General features: G+C 54.7%; 1 protein-coding gene across 1 annotated transcript in view; it reads left to right on the top strand.

Annotated features, from left to right (window-relative positions):
- Nucleotides 1-3727: 3727 nt before the first annotated feature.
- The window catches only part of LOC309543844 (protein mono-ADP-ribosyltransferase PARP10-like), a gene marked incomplete at its 5' end in the record, with an annotated part of 102487 nt that continues 81603 nt past the window's right edge, over nt 3728-24611 (top strand). The window contains 5 exons of the mRNA XM_082276266.1: nt 3728-3803; nt 6192-7151; nt 7243-8170; nt 19077-19234; nt 20339-20578. Coding sequence (XP_082132392.1) covers nt 3728-3803; nt 6192-7151; nt 7243-8170; nt 19077-19234; nt 20339-20578 — 2362 coding nt within the window. The remainder of the gene's footprint in view (nt 3804-6191; nt 7152-7242; nt 8171-19076; nt 19235-20338; nt 20579-24611) is intronic.

Here is a 24611-nt window from a genome sequence, read left to right as displayed (position 1 = left end):
ACACTCTACTGTCCTCTCCTCCATCATTATCTATACATAGGAGCTTACACTCTACTGTCCCCTCCTCCATCATTATCTATACATAGGAGCTTACACTCTACTGTCCTCTCCTCCATCATTATCTATACATAGGAGCTTACACTCTACTGTCCTCTCCCATCATTATCTATACATAGGAGCTTACACTCTACTGTCCCCTCCCCCATCATTATCTATACATAGGAGCTTACACTCTACTGTCCTCTCCCATCATTATCTATACATAGGAGCTTACACTCTACTGTCCTCTCCCATCATTATCTATACATAGGAGCTTACACTCTACTGTCCTCTCCCATCATTATCTATACATAGGAGCTTACACTCTACTGTCCTCTCCTCCATCATTATCTATACATAGGAGCTTACACTCTACTGTCCCCTCCTCCATCATTATCTATACATAGGAGCTTACACTCTACTGTCCTCTCCTCCATCATTATCTATACATAGGAGCTTACACTCTACTGTCCTCTCCCCCATCATTATCTATACATAGGAGCTTACACTCTACTGTCCTCTCCTCCATCATTATCTATACATAGGAGCTTACACTCTACTGTCCTCTCCCCCCATCATTATCTATACATAGGAGCTTACACTCTACTGTCCTCTCCTCCATCATTATCTATACATAGGAGCTTACACTCTACTGTCCTCTCCTCCATCATTATCTATACATAGGAGCTTACACTCTACTGTCCCCTCCCCCATCATTATCTATACATAGGAGCTTACACTCTACTGTCCCCTCCCCCATCATTATCTATACATAGGAGCTTACACTCTACTGTCCCCTCCCCCATCATTATCTATACATAGGAGCTTACACTCTACTGTCCCCTCCTCCATCATTATCTATACATAGGAGCTTACACTCTACTGTCCCCTCCCCCATCATTATCTATACATAGGAGCTTACACTCTACTGTCCCCTCCCCCATCATTATCTATACATAGGAGCTTACACTCTACTGTCCTCTCCTCCATCATTATCTATACATAGGAGCTTACACTCTACTGTCCTCTCCTCCATCATTATCTATACATAGGAGCTTACACTCTACTGTCCCCTCCTCCATCATTATCTATACATAGGAGCTTACACTCTACTGTCCCCTCCCATCATTATCTATACATAGGAGCTTACACTCTACTGTCCTCTCCTCCATCATTATCTATACATAGGAGCTTACACTCTACTGTCCTCTCCTCCCATCATTATCTATACATAGGAGCTTACACTCTACTGTCCTCTCCTCCATCATTATCTATACATAGGAGCTTACACTCTACTGTCCCCTCCCATCATTATCTATACATAGGAGCTTACACTCTACTGTCCCCTCCCTCATCATTATCTATACATAGGAGCTTACACTCTACTGTCCCCTCCTCCATCATTATCTATACATAGGAGCTTACACTCTACTGTCCTCTCCTCCATCATTATCTATACATAGGAGCTTACACTCTACTGTCCTCTCCTCCATCATTATCTATACATAGGAGCTTACACTCTACTGTCCTCTCCCCCATCATTATCTATACATAGGAGCTTACACTCTACTGTCCTCTCCTCCATCATTATCTATACATAGGAGCTTACACTCTACTGTCCCCTCCCATCATTATCTATACATAGGAGCTTACACTCTACTGTCCCCTCCCCCCATCATTATCTATACATAGGAGCTTACACTCTACTGTCCCCTCCCCCCATCATTATCTATACATAGGAGCTTACACTCTACTGTCCTCTCCTCTCATCATTATCTATACATAGGAGCTTACACTCTACTGTCCCCTCCTCCATCATTATCTATACATAGGAGCTTACACTCTACTGTCCCCTCCTCCATCATTATCTATACATAGGAGCTTACACTCTACTGTCCTCTCCTCCATCATTATCTATACATAGGAGCTTACACTCTACTGTCCTCTCCTCCATCATTATCTATACATAGGAGCTTACACTCTACTGTCCTCTCCCCCATCATTATCTATACATAGGAGCTTACACTCTACTGTCCTCTCCCCCATCATTATCTATACATAGGAGCTTACACTCTACTGTCCTCTCCCCCATCATTATCTATACATAGGAGCTTACACTCTACTGTCCTCTCCTCCCATCTTTATCTATACATAGGAGCTTACACTCTACTGTCCTCTCCCCCATCATTATCTATACATAGGAGCTTACACTCTACTGTCCCCTCCCCCATCATTATCTATACATAGGAGCTTACACTCTACTGTCCTCTCCCCCATCATTATCTATACATAGGAGCTTACACTCTACTGTCCTCTCCTCCATCATTATCTATACATAGGAGCTTACACTCTACTGTCCTCTCCTCCATCATTATCTATACATAGGAGCTTACACTCTACTGTCCTCTCCTCCATCATTATCTATACATAGGAGCTTACACTCTACTGTCCTCTCCCCCATCATTATCTATACATAGGAGCTTACACTCTACTGTCCCCTCCCCCATCATTATCTATACATAGGAGCTTACACTCTACTGTCCTCTCCTCCATCATTATCTATACATAGGAGCTTACACTCTACTGTCCCCTCCCCCATCATTATCTATACATAGGAGCTTACACTCTACTGTCCTCTCCTCCCATCATTATCTATACATAGGAGCTTACACTCTACTGTTCCCTCCTCCATCATTATCTATACATAGGAGCTTACACTCTACTGTCCTCTCCTCCCATCATTATCTATACATAGGAGCTTACACTCTACTGTCCCCTCCTCCATCATTATCTATACATAGGAGCTTACACTCTAGTGACCTTGTACAGAGGGGCTGAAAGCTTCATGGTTGTGAATGGTTGGATGAGAAGGCCCTTTGAGTTTGGCTCGGGGTCCTTTAAGTCCTCTGCTATTTGCGCTCGCTATGGTTCCCCTCATCAGGAGGTGAGGGAGCCGACTGCTGTGCGGGGGGCCTTTGGGCATTCCTGGGGGGGCTGCCATTGAGGGTCGTGGAGTATGCTGATGACGTGTCTGTTTTTATTAGTGGGACGGATTAGGTGGGATGGAGGAGTTGGGACGGAGGTGGTGGGACGGAGGTGGCTGGAGGTGGTGGGATAGAGGTGGTTGCTGGGGAAGGTGGGACAGAGGAGGTAGGATTGAGGAGGCTGGGGGTTGTGGGACGGAGGTGGCTGAGGGAGGTAGTGGGACAGAGGTTGCTGGAGGAGGTGGCTGGACAGAGGAGGTGGGACTGAGGAGGCTGGGGGAGTTGGGACTGAGGAGACTGGGGGAGGTGGGACTGAGGAGGCTGGGAGAGGTGGGATGGGGGAGGTGGGACTGAGGTGGCTGGGGGAGGTGGGACTGAGGAGGCTGGGGGAGGTGGGACTGAGGAGGCTGGGGGAGGTGGGACTGAGGAGGCTGGGAGAGGTGGGACAGAGGTGGTGGGATGGGGGAGGTGGGACTGAGGTGGCTGGGAGAGGTGGGACAGAGGTGGTGGGACGGAGTAGGTGGGATGCGGGAGGTGGCTGGGGGAGGTGGGGCGGAGGTGGTGGTGGGACAGAGGCGGTAGGATTGAGGAGGCTGGGGGAGGTGGGACGGAGGTGGCTGGGGGAGGTGGCATGAAGGTGGTGGGACGGAGGAGAATGGGAGAGGTGGGCCGGAGGTGGTGAGACGGAGGAGGTGGTCTCGGTGATGAAGCAGTACGCCGAGGCATCCAGCTCAAAGATTAATCAGGATAAGAGTGAAGTTTTCTGGATGGGAGGAGAAGGTGAAGGCTTTGAACTTCCGGACACCTTTCCGGCGCCCCGGCTGGAAATTAAAATTTTAGGCTACAAGATGGCAAGGTCGAGGTTTTCAGCTGGAAGGAATGGAAACTCTCTTACAGGGAAAGGATTGTGGTGCGACTTGCGCTCTGAGGATCTTGAGGGGGAACTCCACGCCAAAATGAGGGAAAAAACGGCATAGGGCCCCCCCCCCCCCCCCAGGTTCCAAACCAGGCCCTTCGGGTCTGTAGGGATTATGAGGGGAGCCCCACGCCGAAAAAAACAGCATAGGGTCCCCCCCAAAATCCATACCAGACCCTTATCTGAGCATGCAGCCCAGCAGGTCGGGAAAGGGCAGGGGATGAGTGAGCGGCCCCACCCGCTCCTGGGCCATACCAGGCCACACGCCCTCAACATGGGGGGGTGGATGTTTTGGAGCAGGAAGGGCCCTGCACCCTCCACTCTAATGCACCTTGTCCCCATGTTGATGAGGACAAGGGCCTCTTCCCGACAACCCTGGGGTAGGGATAGACCGATATTTTGTACATTTAAAGTTTTGAAAAATAAAGACAATTTTTGACGCAAATCTGGTACTGAACATGTACATTTTTGTTTAATGCTTAATGCCTGGCTGACTAGCACCATGTGGTGGGTGGCTGGCTGGCACCCTGTGGTGGGTGGGTGGCTGGCTGGCACCCTGTGGTGGGTGGGTGGCTGGCTGGCACCCTGTGGTGGGTGGGTGGCTGGCTGGCACCCTGTGGTGGGTGGGTGGCTGGCTGGCACCCTGTGGTGGGTGGGTGGCGGGCACCCTGTGGTGGGTGGCTGGCTGGCACCCTGTGGTGGGTGGCTGGCTGGCACCCTGTGGTGGGTGGGTGGCGGGCACCCTGTGGTGGGTGGCTGGCTGGCACCCTGTGGTGGGTTTGGCTGTCTGGTTACTGGTGTGCACAAAGCCGTTGTTTTTTTGTTTTATTTTTTTTTCTGGCAAAAAAGCAATTTTCTGTTTCTTTGATGATTTGTATTTCTATAAATATGTCTGTGAGGTTTTTATTAATCAGAAATGTCCCCCCTCCCCCACAGTCACAGAGTGATATGTATGGGAGACGGGTGTTGGGTGAATCAGATCTCTGACATAGACAGTGGAGCAGTATAACAGGAAATGCAAGTCATCCCCCCTCCCCCCCTCTCTCCTCCTCCCCCCCTCTCTCCTCCTCCCCCCTCTCTCCTCCTCCCCCCCTCTCTCCTCCTCCCTCCTCCCCTCCTCCCTCCTCCCCTCCTCCCTCCTCCTCACCCTCCTCCTTATTTACTTCTACTTTCGTTTCAGGACTTTCTCTTCTGGATTCTTCACTCCGCAACTCATCGCTGTGCTGGAGACATCGCACCCCTCCCCCACCCCGCCTGACTGCACACCCCTTCCCAGGGTGACACTGCACCCCTCCCCCACCTGACTGCACCCCTTCCCCCTGCCAGGGTGACACTGCACCCCTCCTCTTACTCCAGGTGACCCCCACACCCCCTTTTATCCTCCCTGGATGACTCCGCACCTCCTGGGGTGATTGTGGACCCTCCATGATGGAAGTTCGGTGAGTACGGGGTGACCTCTCCACTCCCCTATTACATAAACCGGCCCCACGGGGCCCCAGGAGTGTCCAGTGCAAATATGGGGCCCCAGGAGTGTACAGTGCTAATACGGGGCCCCAGGAGTGTACAGTGAAAATATGGGGCCCCAGGAGTGTACAGTGAAAATATGGGGCCCCAGGAGTGTACAGTACAAATACGGGCCCCAGGAGTGTGCAGTGCAAATACGGGGCCCCAGGAGTGTACAGTGCAAATACGGGCCCCAGGAGTGTGTAGTGCAAATACGGGGCCCCAGGAGTGTGTAGTGCAAATACGGGGCCCCAGGAGTGTGTAGTGCAAATACGGGGCCCCAGGAGTGTACAGTGCAAATACGGGGCCCCAGGATTTTACAGGGCCCCAGGAGTGTGCAGTGCACATATGGGGCCCCAGGAGTGTGCAGTGCACATATGGGGCCCCAGGAGTGTGCAGTGCACAAATGGGGCCCCAGGAGTGTGCAGTGCACATACGGGGCCCCAGGAGTGTGCAGTGCTAATACGGGGCCCCAGGAGTGTACAGTGAAAATATGGGGCCCCAGGAGTGTACAGTGCTAATACAGGGCCCCAGGAGTGTGCAATGCAAATGTGGGGCCCCAGGAGTGTACAGTGCTAATACGGGGCCCCAGGAGTGTACAGTGCTAATATGGGGCCCCAGGAGTGTACAGTACTAATATGGGGCCCCAGGAGTGTACAGTGCTAATATGGGGCCCCCAGAATATAAAATTGTACAATGCACTGTGCCAATTAGAACAATATTATTTCATGTAGGTGTCATACCTGTAGATTATGTATCTATGGGTGTTCTATCTATGGATGATGTTCCTGTAGATGACCTACCTGTAGGTGTTGTACCTGTAGATGACCTACCTGTAGGTGTTGTACCTGTAGATGACCTACCTGTAGGTGTTGTACCTGTAGATGACCTACCTGTAGGTGTTGTACCTGTAGATGACCTACCTGTAGATGACCTAACTGTAGGTGTCGTACCTGTAGGTGTCGTACCTGTAGGTGTCGTACCTGTAGGTGACCTACCTGTAGCTTTTGAACCTGTAGATGACCTACCTGTAGGTGTCGTACCTGTAGATGACCTACCTGTAGGTGTTGTACCTGTAGATGACCTACCTGTAGGTGTTGAACCTGTAGGTGTTGTACCTGTAGGTGTTGAACCTGTAGATGACCTACCTGTAGGTGTTGTACCTGTAGATGACCTACCTGTAGGTGTCGTACCTGTAGATGACCTACCTGTAGGTGTTGTACCTGTAGGTGTCGTACCTGTAGGTGTCGTACCTGTAGGTGTTGAACCTGTAGGTGTCGTATCTGTAGATGACCTACCTGTAGGTGTTGTACCTGTAGGTGTTGTACCTGTAGATGACCTACCTGTAGGTGTTGTACCTGTAGATGACCTACCTGTAGTTGTTGTACCTGTAGGTGTTGTACCTGTAGATGACCTACCTGTAGGTGTTGTACCTGTAGGTGTCGTACCTGTAGGTGTCGTACCTGTAGGTGTCGTACCTGTAGGTGTCGTACCTGTAGGTGTCGAACCTGTAGGTGTCGTACCTGTAGGTGTCGTACCTGTAGATGACCTACCTGTAGGTGTTGTACCTGTAGATGACCTACCTGTAGGTGTTGTACCTGTAGATGACCTACCTGTAGGTGTTGTACCTGTAGATGACCTACCTGTAGGTGTTGTACCTGTAGATGACCTACCTGTAGATGACCTACCTGTAGATGACCTAACTGTAGGTGTCGTACCTGTAGGTGTCGTACCTGTAGGTGTCGTACCTGTAGGTGTCGTACCTGTAGGTGACCTACCTGTAGGTGTTTGTACCTGTAGGTGTCGTACCTGTAGCTTTTGAACCTGTAGATGACCTACCTGTAGGTGTCGTACCTGTAGATGACCTACCTGTAGGTGTTGTACCTGTAGATGACCTACCTGTAGGTGTTGAACCTGTAGGTGTTGTACCTGTAGGTGTTGAACCTGTAGATGACCTACCTGTAGGTGTTGTACCTGTAGATGACCTACCTGTAGGTGTTGTACCTGTAGGTGTCGTACCTGTAGGTGTCGTACCTGTAGGTGTTGAACCTGTAGGTGTCGTATCTGTAGATGACCTACCTGTAGGTGTTGTACCTGTAGGTGTTGTACCTGTAGATGACCTACCTGTAGGTGTTGTACCTGTAGATGACCTACCTGTAGTTGTTGTACCTGTAGGTGTTGTACCTGTAGATGACCTACCTGTAGGTGTCGTACCTGTAGGTGTCGTACCTGTAGGTGTCGAACCTGTAGGTGTCGAACCTGTAGGTGTCGTACCTGTAGGTGTCGTACCTGTAGATGACCTACCTGTAGGTGTTGTACCTGTAGATGACCTACCTGTAGGTGTTGTACCTGTAGGTGTTGAACCTGTAGATGACCTGCCTGTAGGTGTTGTACCTGTAGATGACCTGCCTGTAGGTGTTGTACCTGTAGGTGTTGAACCTGTAGATGACTTACCTGTAGGTGTCGTACCTGTAGGTGTTTTACCTGTATGTGTCGTACCTGTAGGTTTTGAACCTGTAGATGACCTACCTGTAGGTGTCGTACCTGTAGATGACCTACCTGTAGGTGTTGAACCTGTAGGTGTTGTACCTGTAGGTGTTGAACCTGTAGATGACCTACCTGTAGGTGTTGTACCTGTAGATGACCTACCTGTAGGTGTTGTACCTGTAGGTGTTGTACCTGTAGATGACCTACCTGTAGGGTGTCGTACCTGTAGGGTGTCGTACCTGTAGGTGTCGTACCTGTAGATGACCTACCTGTAGGTGTCGTACCTGTAGGTGTCGTACCTGTAGGTGACCTACCTGTAGGTGTCGTACCTGTAGGTGTCGTACCTGTAGGTGTCGTACCTGTAGATGACCTACCTGTAGGTGTCGTACCTGTAGGTGTCGTACCTGTAGGTGTCGTACCTGTAGGTGTTGAACCTGTAGGTGTCGTATCTGTAGGTGTTGTACCTGTAGATGACCTACCTGTTGGTGTTGTACCTGTAGATGACCTACCTGTAGGTGTTGTACCTGTAGGTGTCGTACCTGTAGGTGTTGTACCTGTAGATGACCTACCTGTAGGTGTTGTACCTGTAGGTGTTTTACCTGTAGGTGTCGTACCTGTAGGTGTCGTACCTGTAGGTGTTGTACCTGTAGATGACCTACCTGTAGGTGTTGTACCTGTAGGTGTTGAACCTGTAGATGACCTGCCTGTAGGTGTTGTACCTGTAGGTGTTGAACCTGTAGATGACCTACCTGTAGGTATTGTAACTTATTAGGGAATCAACTCCCTTTTGGGGGCAGGCTGGCCAACCAGGTAGGTAGCAGCAACTGAGACTAGGCAGTGGCATTGACTATGGAAGAGGCTGAGGTGGCTACAAGCAGTCTGGGATGGGCTGGGTATCTGAAGGCACTGGTGAAGAGAACCCAGCATTCCTGCATGATGGGGGAAGGGAGAGAACCCAGCATTCCTGCATGATGGGGGAAGTGAGAGAACCCAGCATTCCTGCATGATGGGGGAAGGGAGAGAACCCAGCATTCCTGCATGATGGGGGAAGGGAGAGAACCCAGCATTCCTGCATGATGGGGGAAGTGAGAGAACCCAGCATTCCTGCATGATGGGGGAAGGGAGAGAACCCAGCATTCCTGCATGATGGGGGAAGTGAGAGAACCCAGCATTCCTGCATGATGGGGGAAGGGAGAGAACCCAGCATTCCTGCATGATGGGGGAAGTGAGAGAACCCAGCATTCCTGCATGATGGGGGAAGTGAGAGAACCCAGCATTCCTGCATGATGGGGGAAGGGAGAGAACCCAGCATTCCTGCATGATGGGGGAAGGGAGAGAACCCAGCATTCCTGCATGATGGGGGAAGTGAGAGAACCCAGCATTCCTGCATGATGGGGGAAGGGAGAGAACCCAGCATTCCTGCATGATGGGGGAAGGGAGAGAACCCAGCATTCCTGCATGATGGGGGAAGGGAGAGAACCCAGCATTCCTGCATGATGGGGGAAGGGAGAGAACCCAGCATTCCTGCATGATGGGGGAAGGGAGAGAACCCAGCATTCCTGCATGATGGGGGAAGTGAGAGAACCCAGCATTCCTGCATGATGGGGGAAGGGAGAGCTCTTAGAAGGGCAGAGACACCGAGGTTAAGGTGCTAGATTGTCTTCACCAGAGCTCCTGATGATGGAGATGGATTCTCACCTGAGCAGGCAGCTGGTGGGATCTGGGAATAGGTTACTGTAGTGTAGACCGTCCTTAGCAGTCACTCCAAGCTGACCGATGTGCCCAATCATACAGGGACACTGGGAATGGGGGAGGTGCACAGTATCACAGGGGTCACTGGAAGGAACGCACAGGTGCTGAAGTGGCAGGTTACACAGAAGATGCTGGAAGTACATAGGAGATAAACGATTTCCTTACAGCTGTGGATACATAAAAACAGAAGATATCACAATGGATGTGTGCAGAACCATGCAGAGACAGAGGAGAGATACAGGCTGGGAGTGCTGATAATGAGGAGAGAACTGCAGCTCACAGGGAAACTGGAATGCAGGCTCACAGGAGCAGGACCCAGACTGAGGAACATGAGGCTCACAGGAGCAGGACCCAGACTGAGGAACATGAGGCTCACAGGAGCAGGACCCAGACTGAGGAACATGAGGCTCACAGGAGCAGGACCCAGACTGAGGAACATGAGGCTCACAGGAGCAGGACCCAGACTGAGGAACATGAGGCTCACAGGAGCAGGACCCAGACTGAGGAACATGAGGCTCACAGGAGCAGGACACAGACTGAGGAACATGAGGCTCACAGGAGCAGGACCCAGACTGAGGAACTCCGAGGCTCACAGGAGCAGGACCCAGACTGAGGAACATGAGGCTCACAGGAGCAGGACCCAGACTGAGGAACATGAGGCTCACAGGAGCAGGACCCAGACTGAGGAACATGAGGCTCACAGGAGCAGGACCCAGACTGAGGAACATGAGGCTCACAGGAGCAGGACCCAGACCGAGGAACATGAGGCTCACAGGAGCAGGACCCAGACCGAGGAACATGAGGCTCACAGGAGCAGGACCCAGACCGAGGAACATGAGGCTCACAGGAGCAGGACACAGACTGAGGAACATGAGGCTCACAGGAGCAGGACACAGACTAAGGAACATGAGGCTCACAGGAGCAGGACCCAGACTGAGGAACATGAGGCTCACAGGAGCAGGACCCAGACTGAGGAACATGAGGCTCACAGGAGCAGGACCCAGACTGAGGAACATGAGGCTCACAGGAGCAGGACCCAGACTGAGGAACTCCGAGGCTCACAGGAGCAGGACCCAGACTGAGGAACATGAGGCTCACAGGAGCAGGACCCAGACTGAGGAACATGAGGCTCACAGGAGCAGGACCCAGACTGAGGAACATGAGGCTCACAGGAGCAGGACCCAGACTGAGGAACATGAGGCTCACAGGAGCAGGACACAGACTAAGGAACATGAGGCTCACAGGAGCAGGACCCAGACTGAGGAACATGAGGCTCACAGGAGCAGGACCCAGACTGAGGAACATGAGGCTCACAGGAGCAGGACCCAGACTGAGGAACATGAGGCTCACAGGAGCAGGACCCAGACTGAGGAACTCCGAGGCTCACAGGAGCAGGACACAGACTAAGGAACATGAGGCTCACAGGAGCAGGACCCAGACTGAGGAACATGAGGCTCACAGGAGCAGGACCCAGACTGAGGAACATGAGGCTCACAGGAGCAGGACCCAGACCGAGGAACATGAGGCTCACAGGAGCAGGACCCAGACTGAGGAACATGAGGCTCACAGGAGCAGGACACAGACTGAGGAACATGAGGCTCACAGGAGCAGGACACAGACTAAGGAACATGAGGCTCACAGGAGCAGGACCCAGACTGAGGAACATGAGGCTCACAGGAGCAGGACCCAGACTGAGGAACATGAGGCTCACAGGAGCAGGACCCAGACTGAGGAACATGAGGCTCACAGGAGCAGGACCCAGACTGAGGAACATGAGGCTCACAGGAGCAGGACCCAGACTGAGGAACATGAGGCTCACAGGAGCAGGACCCAGACTGAGGAACTCCGAGGCTCACAGGAGCAGGACCCAGACTGAGGAACATGAGGCTCACAGGAGCAGGACCCAGACTGAGGAACATGAGGCTCACAGGAGCAGGACCCAGACTGAGGAACATGAGGCTCACAGGAGCAGGACCCAGACTGAGGAACATGAGGCTCACAGGAGCAGGACCCAGACTGAGGAACATGAGGCTCACAGGAGCAGGACCCAGACCGAGGAACATGAGGCTCACAGGAGCAGGACACAGACTGAGGAACATGAGGCTCACAGGAGCAGGACACAGACTGAGGAACATGAGGCTCACAGGAGCAGGACCCAGACTGAGGAACATGAGGCTCACAGGAGCAGGACCCAGACTGAGGAACATGAGGCTCACAGGAGCAGGACCCAGACTGAGGAACATGAGGCTCACAGGAGCAGGACCCAGACTGAGGAACATGAGGCTCACAGGAGCAGGACCCAGACTGAGGAACATGAGGCTCACAGGAGCAGGACCCAGACTGAGGAACTCCGAGGCTCACAGGAGCAGGACCCAGACTGAGGCTCACAGGAGCAGGACCCAGACTGAGGAACATGAGGCTCACAGGAGCAGGACCCAGACTGAGGAACTCCGAGGCTCACAGGAGCAGGACCCAGACTGAGGCTCACAGGAGCAGGACCCAGACTGAGGAACATGAGGCTCACAGGAGCAGGACCCAGACTGAGGAACTCTGAGGCTCACAGGAGCAGGACCCAGACTGAGGCTCACAGGAGCAGGACCCAGACTGAGGAACATGAGGCTCACAGGAGCAGGACCCAGACTGAGGAACATGAGGCTCACAGGAGCAGGACCCAGACTGAGGAACATGAGGCTCACAGGAGCAGGACCCAGACTGAGGAACTCCGAGGCTCACAGGAGCAGGACACAGACTGAGGAACATGAGGCTCACAGGAGCAGGACCCAGACTGAGGAACATGAGGCTCACAGGAGCAGGACCCAGACTGAGGAACTCCGAGGCTCGCAGGAGCAGGACCCAGACTGAGGAACATGAGGCTCACAGGAGCAGGACCCAGACTGAGGAACATGAGGCTCACAGGAGCAGGACCCAGACTGAGGAACATGAGGCTCACAGGAGCAGGACACAGACTGAGGAACTCCGAGGCTCGCAGGAGCAGGACCCAGACTGAGGAACATGAGGCTCACAGGAGCAGGACCCAGACTGAGGAACATGAGGCTCACAGGAGCAGGACCCAGACTGAGGAACTCCGAGGCTCACAGGAGCAGGACACAGACTGAGGAACATGAGGCTCACAGGAGCAGGACCCAGACTGAGGAACATGAGGCTCACAGGAGCAGGACCCAGACTGAGGAACTCCGAGGCTCGCAGGAGCAGGACCCAGACTGAGGAACATGAGGCTCACAGGAGCAGGACCCAGACTGAGGAACATGAGGCTCACAGGAGCAGGACACAGACTGAGGAACTCCGAGGCTCGCAGGAGCAGGACCCAGACTGAGGAACATGAGGCTCACAGGAGCAGGACCCAGACTGAGGAACATGAGGCTCACAGGAGCAGGACCCAGACTGAGGAACATGAGGCTCACAGGAGCAGGACACAGACTGAGGAACATGAGGCTCACAGGAGCAGGACCCAGACTGAGGAACATGAGGCTCACAGGAGCAGGACACAGACTGAGGAACATGAGGCTCACAGGAGCAGGACCCAGACTGAGGAACTCTGAGGCTCACAGGAGCAGGACCCAGACTGAGGCTCACAGGAGCAGGACCCAGACCGAGGAACATGAGGCTCACAGGAGCAGGACACAGACTGAGGAACATGAGGCTCACAGGAGCAGGACCCAGACTGAGGAACATGAGGCTCACAGGAGCAGGACCCAGACTGAGGAACATGAGGCTCACAGGAGCAGGACCCAGACTGAGGAACTCCGAGGCTCGCAGGAGCAGGACCCAGACTGAGGAACATGAGGCTCACAGGAGCAGGACACAGACTGAGGAACTCCGAGGCTCGCAGGAGCAGGACCCAGACTGAGGAACATGAGGCTCACAGGAGCAGGACCCAGACTGAGGAACATGAGGCTCACAGGAGCAGGACCCAGACTGAGGAACATGAGGCTCACAGGAGCAGGACACAGACTGAGGAACATGAGGCTCACAGGAGCAGGACCCAGACTGAGGAACATGAGGCTCACAGGAGCAGGACACAGACTGAGGAACATGAGGCTCACAGGAGCAGGACCCAGACTGAGGAACTCTGAGGCTCACAGGAGCAGGACCCAGACTGAGGCTCACAGGAGCAGGACCCAGACCGAGGAACATGAGGCTCACAGGAGCAGGACACAGACTGAGGAACATGAGGCTCACAGGAGCAGGACACAGACTAAGGAACATGAGGCTCACAGGAGCAGGACCCAGACTGAGGAACATGAGGCTCACAGGAGCAGGACCCAGACTGAGGAACATGAGGCTCACAGGAGCAGGACCCAGACTGAGGAACATGAGGCTCACAGGAGCAGGACCCAGACTGAGGAACTCCGAGGCTCACAGGAGCAGGACCCAGACTGAGGCTCACAGGAGCAGGACCCAGACTGAGGAACATGAGGCTCACAGGAGCAGGACCCAGACTGAGGAACTCCGAGGCTCACAGGAGCAGGACCCAGACTGAGACTCACAGGAGCAGGACCCAGACTGAGGAACATGAGGCTCACAGGAGCAGGACCCAGACTGAGGAACTCTGAGGCTCACAGGAGCAGGACCCAGACTGAGGCTCACAGGAGCAGGACCCAGACTGAGGAACATGAGGCTCACAGGAGCAGGACCCAGACTGAGGAACATGAGGCTCACAGGAGCAGGACCCAGACTGAGGAACATGAGGCTCACAGGAGCAGGACCCAGACTGAGGAACTCCGAGGCTCGCAGGAGCAGGACCCAGACTGAGGAACATGAGGCTCACAGGAGCAGGACACAGACTGAGGAACTCCGAGGCTCGCAGGAGCAGGACCCAGACTGAGGAACATGAGGCTCACAGGAGCAGGACCCAGACTGAGGAACATGAGGCTCACAGGAGCAGGACCCAGACTGAGGAACATGAGGCTCACAGGAGCAGGACACAGACTGAGGAACATGAGGCTCACAGGAGCAGGACCCAGACTGAGGAACATGAGGCTCACAGGAGCAGGACCCAGACTGAGGAACATGAGGCTCACAGGAGCAGGACACAGACTGAGGAACATGAGGCTCACAGGAGCAGGACCCAGACTGAGGAACTCTGAGGCTCACAGGAGCAGGACCCAGACTGAGGCTCACAGGAGCAGGACCCAGACCGAGGAACATGAGGCTCACAGGAGCAGGACACAGACTGAGGAACATGAGGCTCACAGGAGCAGGACACAGACTAAGGAACATGAGGCTCACAGGAGCAGGACCCAGACTGAGGAACATGAGGCTCACAGGAGCAGGACCCAGACTGAGGAACATGAGGCTCACAGGAGCAGGACCCAGACTGAGGAACATGAGGCTCACAGGAGCAGGACCCAGACTGAGGAACTCCGAGGCTCACAGGAGCAGGACCCAGACTGAGGCTCACAGGAGCAGGACCCAGACTGAGGAACATGAGGCTCACAGGAGCAGGACCCAGACTGAGGAACTCCGAGGCTCACAGGAGCAGGACCCAGACTGAGGCTCACAGGAGCAGGACCCAGACTGAGGAACATGAGGCTCACAGGAGCAGGACCCAGACTGAGGAACTCTGAGGCTCACAGGAGCAGGACCCAGACTGAGGCTCACAGGAGCAGGACCCAGACTGAGGAACATGAGGCTCACAGGAGCAGGACCCAGACTGAGGAACATGAGGCTCACAGGAGCAGGACCCAGACTGAGGAACATGAGGCTCACAGGAGCAGGACCCAGACTGAGGAACTCCGAGGCTCGCAGGAGCAGGACCCAGACTGAGGAACATGAGGCTCACAGGAGCAGGACACAGACTGAGGAACTCCGAGGCTCGCAGGAGCAGGACCCAGACTGAGGAACATGAGGCTAACAGGAGCAGGACCCAGACTGAGGAACATGAGGCTCACAGGAGCAGGACCCAGACTGAGGAACATGAGGCTCACAGGAGCAGGACACAGACTGAGGAACATGAGGCTCACAGGAGCAGGACCCAGACTGAGGAACATGAGGCTCACAGGAGCAGGACCCAGACTGAGGAACATGAGGCTCACAGGAGCAGGACCCAGACTGAGGAACATGAGGCTCACAGGAGCAGGACCCAGACTGAGGAACTCTGAGGCTCACAGGAGCAGGACCCAGACTGAGGCTCACAGGAGCAGGACCCAGACCGAGGAACATGAGGCTCACAGGAGCAGGACACAGACTGAGGAACATGAGGCTCACAGGAGCAGGACACAGACTAAGGAACATGAGGCTCACAGGAGCAGGACCCAGACTGAGGAACATGAGGCTCACAGGAGCAGGACCCAGACTGAGGAACATGAGGCTCACAGGAGCAGGACCCAGACTGAGGAACATGAGGCTCACAGGAGCAGGACCCAGACTGAGGAACTCCGAGGCTCACAGGAGCAGGACCCAGACTGAGGCTCACAGGAGCAGGACCCAGACTGAGGAACATGAGGCTCACAGGAGCAGGACCCAGACTGAGGAACTCCGAGGCTCACAGGAGCAGGACCCAGACTGAGGCTCACAGGAGCAGGACCCAGACTGAGGAACATGAGGCTCACAGGAGCAGGACCCAGACTGAGGAACTCTGAGGCTCACAGGAGCAGGACCCAGACTGAGGCTCACAGGAGCAGGACCCAGACTGAGGAACATGAGGCTCACAGGAGCAGGACCCAGACTGAGGAACATGAGGCTCACAGGAGCAGGACACAGACTGAGGAACATGAGGCTCACAGGAGCAGGACCCAGACTGAGGAACTCCGAGGCTCACAGGAGCAGGACCCAGACTGAGGAACTCCGAGGCTCACAGGAGCAGGACACAGACTAAGGAACATGAGGCTCACAGGAGCAGGACCCAGACTGAGGAACATGAGGCTCACAGGAGCAGGACCCAGACTGAGGAACATGAGGCTCACAGGAGCAGGACACAGACTGAGGAACATGAGGCTCACAGGAGCAGGACCCAGACTGAGGAACTCCGAGGCTCACAGGAGCAGGACACAGACTAAGGAACATGAGGCTCACAGGAGCAGGACCCAGACTGAGGAACATGAGGCTCACAGGAGCAGGACCCAGACTGAGGAACATGAGGCTCACAGGAGCAGGACACAGACTGAGGAACATGAGGCTCACAGGAGCAGGACCCAGACTGAGGAACATGAGGCTCACAGGAGCAGGACCCAGACTGAGGAACATGAGGCTCACAGGAGCAGGACCCAGACTGAGGAACATGAGGCTCACAGGAGCAGGACCCAGACTGAGGAACATGAGGCTCACAGGAGCAGGACCCAGACTGAGGAACATGAGGCTCACAGGAGCAGGACACAGACTGAGGAACATGAGGCTCACAGGAGCAGGACACAGACTGAGGAACATGAGGCTCACAGGAGCAGGACCCAGACTGAGGAACATGAGGCTCACAGGAGCAGGACACAGACTGAGGAACATGAGGCTCACAGGAGCAGGACCCAGACTGAGGAACTCCGAGGCTCACAGGAGCAGGACACAGACTAAGGAACATGAGGCTCACAGGAGCAGGACCCAGACTGAGGAACATGAGGCTCACAGGAGCAGGACCCAGACTGAGGAACATGAGGCTCACAGGAGCAGGACCCAGACTGAGGAACATGAGGCTCACAGGAGCAGGACCCAGACTGAGGAACATGAGGCTCACAGGAGCAGGACCCAGACTGAGGAACATGAGGCTCACAGGAGCAGGACCCAGACTGAGGAACATGAGGCTCACAGGAGCAGGACCCAGACTGAGGAACATGAGGCTCACAGGAGCAGGACCCAGACTGAGGAACATGAGGCTCACAGGAGCAGGACCCAGACTGAGGAACATGAGGCTCACAGGAGCAGGACCCAGACTGAGGAACATGAGGCTCACAGGAGCAGGACCCAGACCGAGGAACATGAGGCTCACAGGAGCAGGACACAGACTGAGGAACATGAGGCTCACAGGAGCAGGACACAGACTAAGGAACATGAGGCTCACAGGAGCAGGACCCAGACTGAGGAACATGAGGCTCACAGGAGCAGGACCCAGACTGAGGAACATGAGGCTCACAGGAGCAGGACCCAAACTGAGGAACATGAGGCTCACAGGAGCAGGACCCAGACTGAGGAACATGAGGCTCACAGGAGCAGGACCCAGACTGAGGAACATGAGGCTCACAGGAGCAGGACCCAGACTGAGGAACTCCGAGGCTCACAGGAGCAGGACCCAGACTGAGGCTCACAGGAGCAGGACCCAGACTGAGGAACATGAGGCTCACAGGAGCAGGACCCAGACTGAGGAACTCCGAGGCTCACAGGAGCAGGACCAAGACTGAGGCTCACAGGAGCAGGACCCAGACTGAGGAACATGAGGCTCACAGGAGCAGGACCCAGACTGAGGAACTCTGAGGCTCACAGGAGCAGGACACAGACTGAGGAACATGAGGCTCACAGGAGCAGGACCCAGACTGAGGCTCACAGGAGCAGGACCCAGACTGAGGAACATGAGGCTCACAGGAGCAGGACCCAGACTGAGGAACATGAGGCTCACAGGAGCAGGACACAGACTGAGGAACATGAGGCTCACAGGAGCAGGACCCAGACTGAGGAACTCCGAGGCTCACAGGAGCAGGACCCAGACTGAGGAACTCCGAGGCTCACAGGAGCAGGACCCAGACTGAGGAACATGAGGCTCACAGGAGCAGGACCCAGACTGAGGAACATGAGGCTCACAGGAGCAGGACACAGACTGAGGAACATGAGGCTCACAGGAGCAGGACCCAGACTGAGGAACTCCGAGGCTCACAGGAGCAGGACACAGACTAAGGAACATGAGGCTCACAGGAGCAGGACCCAGACTGAGGAACATGAGGCTCACAGGAGCAGGACCCAGACTGAGGAACATGAGGCTCACAGGAGCAGGACACAGACTGAGGAACATGAGGCTCACAGGAGCAGGACCCAGACTGAGGAACATGAGGCTCACAGGAGCAGGACCCAGACTGAGGAACATGAGGCTCACAGGAGCAGGACCCAGACTGAGGAACATGAGGCTCACAGGAGCAGGACCCAGACTGAGGAACATGAGGCTCACAGGAGCAGGACCCAGACTGAGGAACATGAGGCTCACAGGAGCAGGACCCAGACTGAGGAACATGAGGCTCACAGGAGCAGGACACAGACTGAGGAACATGAGGCTCACAGGAGCAGGACCCAGACTGAGGAACATGAGGCTCACAGGAGCAGGACCCAGACTGAGGCTCATAGGGAAACTCACTGCTGCAAACAAATGGATCATTCTGCTGCGGTCTCGCAGTATTGATCAGCTGATAGGACGAATGTACATAGAGGAGGTAGAATGTTCTGAGTGTCCTGTCTGTCCTCAGGGCGGAGTCAGAGGTCGAGGTTTTGGGTCTCACTGAAGAGGAGGACAGCGACTTTCTTATTCTGTACTTTGAGAATAAACGTCGCTCAGGAGGCGGAGCAATACGATCGTTCTCCCGGAACGGCTCGGTGGGGCTGATCATATTTACAAATCCTGAAGGTAAGTGACTCTACAGCAACCAATCACAGCCGACTTCCAGAGACAGGAAACCCCTCCTCCCACATCCCCCCACATCACCCTTCTATCCTCCCCACATCACCCTTCTATCCTCCCCACATCACCCTTCTATCCTCCCCACATCACCCTTCTATCCTCCCCACATCACCCTTCTATCCTCCCCACATCACCCTTCTATCCTCCCCACATCATCCTTCTATCCTCCCCCACATCATCCTTCTATCCTCCCCACATCACCCTTCTATCCTCCCCACATCACCCTTCTATCCTCCCCCCACATCACCCTTCTATCCTCCCCACATCACCCTTCTATCCTCCCCACATCACCCTTCTATCCTCCCCACATCATCCTTCTATCCTCCCCACATCACCCTTCTATCCTCCCCACATCACCCTTCTATCCTCCCCACACCACCCTTCTATCCTCCCCACATCACCCTTCTATCCTCCCCACATCACCCTTCTATCCTCCCCCCACATCACCCTTCTATCCTCCCCACATCACCCTTCTATCCTCCCCACATCATCCTTCTATCCTCCCCACATCACCCTTCTATCCTCCCCACATCACCCTTCTATCCTCCCCACATCACCCTTCTATCCTCCCCACATCACCCTTCTATCCTCCCCACATCACCCTTCTATCCTCCCCCACATCACCCTTCTATCCTCCCCCACATCACCCTTCTATCCTCCCCACATCACCCTTCTATCCTCCCCACATCACCCTTCTATCCTCCCCACATCACCCTTCTATCCTCCCCACATCAGTAATCTGTATTTAATAGTCCCCCCCCCTCACAGACCCCCATAGCCACTGGCCAGGGTTGTGGGGAAGAGGCCCTTATCCCCATCAGCAGGTGCTTTGATGTGGGGGGGGGGCGTCAACGCCCCTAAAGCACCCCCCCATTTGTTGAAGGCATATGGCTTGGTATGGTTCAGTGGGGGGGGGGGGGGGGGGGGGCTGACCTGCCATGCTGTCTGCTTGGATAGGGGTCTGGTATGGATTTGTGGGGGACCGGTGGGTGGGTCGGTCGGTAGGTCGGTCAGACGTTAGATGAGTGGATTTGGTCTTTTGTCTTCCAGATGCAGAGAGCGTCTTGTCTAAGGGGGAGCACTGCTTACCTCATGGGACTGTTCAGGTGAGGCGCCCTCCCCCGTGGGACCCCAGGATGGTGGCTCTGTGCGGTTTGGATCCGAACACAGCGGAGGCTCTCCTGGAATTGTATGTGGAGGCTGTGAGTGGCCGGCAAGAGTTCAGCATCCTCCGCTCTGCAGATAAGACCTCCGTCCTCATCTCCTTCCAGCAAGACCTCAGCCAAGAAGGTAGGTGAGGCCAGGAGGTGTCCATTCCATGTCCTCAGCTGTCCCCTCCATTCCATGTCCTCAGCTGTCCCCTCCATTCCATGTCCTCAGCTGTCCCCTCCATTCCATGTCCTCAGCTGTCCCCTCCATTCCATGTCCTCAGCTGTCCCCTCCATTCCATGTCCTCATCTGTCCCCTCCATTCCATGTCCTCAGCTGTCCCCTCCATTCCGTCTTCTCAGCTGTCCCCTCCATTCCGTCTTCTCAGCTGTCCCCTCCATTCCGTCTTCTCATCTGTCCCCTCCATTCCGTCTTCTCATCTGTCCCCTCCATTCCATCTTCTCATCTGTCCCCTCCATTCCGTCTTCTCAGCTGTCCCCTCCATTCCGTCTTCTCATCTGTCCCCTCCATTCCGTCTTCTCATCTGTCCCCTCCATTCCATCTTCTCATCTGTCCCCTCCATTCCATCTTCTCAGCTGTCCCCTCCATTCCATCTTCTCAGCTGTCCCCTCCATTCCATGTCCTCAGCTGTCCCCTCCATTCCATGTCCTCAGCTGTCCCCTCCATTCCATGTCCTCATCTGTCCCCTCCATTCCGTCTTCTCAGCTGTCCCCTCCATTCCGTCTTCTCATCTGTCCCCTCCATTCCGTCTTCTCAGCTGTCCCCTCCATTCCGTCTTCTCAGCTGTCCCCTCCATTCCGTCTTCTCAGCTGTCCCCTCCATTCCATGTCCTCAGCTGTCCCCTCCATTCCGTCTTCTCAGCCGTCCCCTCCATTCCGTCTTCTCATCTGTCCCCTCCATTCCATGTCCTCAGCTGTCCCCTCCATTCCATGTTCTCAGCTGTCCCCTCCATTCCATGTCCTCAGCTGTCCCCTCCATTCCGTCTTCTCATCTGTCCCCTCCATTCCGTCTTTTCAGCTGTCCCCTCCATTCCGTCTTCTCATCTGTCCCCTCCATTCCGTCTTCTCATCTGTCCCCTCCATTCCGTCTTCTCAGCTGTCCCCTCCATTCCGTCTTCTCATCTGTCCCCTCCATTCCGTCTTTTCAGCTGTCCCCTCCATTCCGTCTTCTCATCTGTCCCCTCCATTCCGTCTTCTCATCTGTCCCCTCCATTCCGTCTTCTCATCTGTCCCCTCCATTCCGTCTTCTCAGCTGTCCCCTCCATTCCGTCTTCTCAGCCGTCCCCTCCATTCCGTCTTCTCATCTGTCCCCTCCATTCCGTCTTCTCATCTGTCCCCTCCATTCCATCTTCTCAGCCGTCCCCTCCATTCCGTCTTCTCAGCTGTCCCCTCCATTCCGTCTTCTCAGCCGTCCCCTCCATTCCGTCTTCTCAGCTGTCCCCTCCATTCCGTCTTCTCAGCTGTCCCCTCTATTCTGTCTTCTCAGCTGTCCCCTCCATTACGTCTTCTTAGTTGTCCCCTCCATTACGTCTTCTCAGTTGTCCCCTCCATTCCGTCTTCTCAGTTGTCCCCTCCATTCCGTCTTCTCAGCCGTCCCCTCCATTACGTCTTCTTAGTTGTCCCCTCCATTACGTCTTCTCAGCTGTCCCCTCCATTCCGTCTTCTCATCTGTCCCCTCCATTACGTCTTCTTAGTTGTCCCCTCCATTCCGTCTTCTCAGCCGTCCCCTCCATTCCGTCTTCTCAGCCGTCCCCTCCATTCCGTCTTCTCATCTGTCCCCTCCATTCCGTCTTCTCATCTGTCCCCTCCATTCCATCTTCTCAGCTGTCCCCTCCATTCCGTCTTCTCAGCTGTCCCCTCCATTCCGTCTTCTCAGCTGTCCCCTCCATTCCATCTTCTCATCTGTCCCCTCCATTCCGTCTTCTCAGCTGTCCCCTCCATTACGTCTTCTTAGTTGTCCCCTCCATTCCATCTTCTCAGCTGTCCCCTCCATTACGTCTTCTCAGCTGTCCCCTCCATTACGTCTTCTCAGCTGTCCCCTCCATTCCGTCTTCTCAGTTGTCCCCTCCATTCCGTCTTCTCAGCCGTCCCCTCCATTACGTCTTCTTAGTTGTCCCCTCCATTACGTCTTCTCAGCTGTCCCCTCCATTCCGTCTTCTCATCTGTCCCCTCCATTCCGTCTTCTCAGCCGTCCCCTCCATTCCGTCTTCTCAGCCGTCCCCTCCATTCCGTCTTCTTAGTTGTCCCCTCCATTCCGTCTTCTCAGCCGTCCCCTCCATTCCGTCTTCTCAGCCGTCCCCTCCATTCCATCTTCTCAGCCGTCCCCTCCATTACGTCTTATCAGCCGTCCCCTCCATTCCGTCTTCTCAGCCGTCCCCTCCATTCCGTCTTCTCATCTGTTCCCTCCATTCCGTCTTCTCAGCCGTCCCCTCCATTCCGTCTTCTCAGCCGTCCCCTCCATTCCGTCTTCTCATCTGTCCCCTCCATTCCGTCTTCTCAGCTGTCCCCTCCATTACGTCTTCTCAGCTGTCCCCTCCATTACGTCTTCTCAGCTGTCCCCTCCATTCCGTCTTCTCATCTGTCCCCTCCATTACGTCTTCTTAGTTGTCCCCTCCATTCCGTCTTCTCAGCTGTCCCCTCTATTCTGTCTTCTCAGCTGTCCCCTCCATTCCATCTTCTCAGCTGTCCCCTCCATTCCGTCTTCTCAGCTGTCCCCTCCATTCCGTCTTCTCAGCTGTCCCCTCCATTCCGTCTTCTCAGCTGTCCCCTCCATTCCGTCTTCTCAGCTGTCCCCTCCATTACGTCTTCTTAGTTGTCCCCTCCATTACGTCTTCTCAGTTGTCCCCTCCATTCCGTCTTCTCAGTTGTCCCCTCCATTCCGTCTTCTCAGCCGTCCCCTCCATTACGTCTTCTTAGTTGTCCCCTCCATTACGTCTTCTCAGCCGTCCCCTCCATTCCGTCTTCTCAGCCGTCCCCTCCATTCCGTCTTCTCATCTGTCCCCTCCATTCCGTCTTCTCAGCCGTCCCCTCCATTCCGTCTTCTCATCTGTCCCCTCCATTCCATCTTCTCAGCTGTCCCCTCCATTCCGTCTTCTCAGCTGTCCCCTCCATTCCGTCTTCTCAGCTGTCCCCTCCATTCCATCTTCTCATCTGTCCCCTCCATTCCGTCTTCTCAGCTGTCCCCTCCATTACGTCTTCTTAGTTGTCCCCTCCATTCCATCTTCTCAGCTGTCCCCTCCATTACGTCTTCTCAGCTGTCCCCTCCATTCCGTCTTCTCAGCTGTCCCCTCCATTCCATCTTCTCAGCTGTCCCCTCCATTACGTCTTCTCAGCTGTCCCCTCCATTACGTCTTCTCAGCTGTCCCCTCCATTCCGTCTTCTCAGTTGTCCCCTCCATTCCGTCTTCTCAGCCGTCCCCTCCATTACGTCTTCTTAGTTGTCCCCTCCATTCCGTCTTCTCATCTGTCCCCTCCATTACGTCTTCTTAGTTGTCCCCTCCATTCCGTCTTCTCAGCTGTCCCCTCCATTCCGTCTTCTCAGCCGTCCCCTCCATTCCGTCTTCTCAGCCGTCCCCTCCATTCCATCTTCTCAGCCGTCCCCTCCATTCCGTCTTATCAGCCGTCCCCTCCATTCCGTCTTATCAGCCGTCCCCTCCATTCCGTCTTCTCAGCCGTCCCCTCCATTCCATCTTCTCAGCTGTCCCCTCCATTCCGTCTTCTCAGCTGTCCCCTCCATTACGTCTTCTCAGCTGTCCCCTCCATTCCATCTTCTCATCTGTCCCCTCCATTCCATCTTCTCAGCCGTCCCCTCCATTCCGTCTTCTCATCTGTCCCCTCCATTACGTCTTCTTAGTTGTCCCCTCCATTCCGTCTTCTCAGCCGTCCCCTCCATTCCGTCTTCTCAGCCGTCCCCTCCATTACGTCTTCTCAGCTGTCCCCTCCATTCCGTCTTCTCAGTTGTCCCCTCCATTCCGTCTTCTCAGCCGTCCCCTCCATTACGTCTTCTTAGTTGTCCCCTCCATTCCGTCTTCTCATCTGTCCCCTCCATTACGTCTTCTTAGTTGTCCCCTCCATTCCGTCTTCTCAGCTGTCCCCTCCATTCCGTCTTCTCAGCCGTCCCCTCCATTCCGTCTTCTCAGCCGTCCCCTCCATTCCA

This window comes from Pelophylax lessonae, assembly GCF_965119305.1.
Source record: "Pelophylax lessonae genome assembly, contig: HAP1_SCAFFOLD_420, whole genome shotgun sequence".
Lineage (NCBI taxonomy): Eukaryota > Metazoa > Chordata > Amphibia > Anura > Ranidae > Pelophylax > Pelophylax lessonae.
Note: the sequence above shows the minus strand (reverse complement) of the source record. Positions and strands in the feature narration are given on the sequence as shown.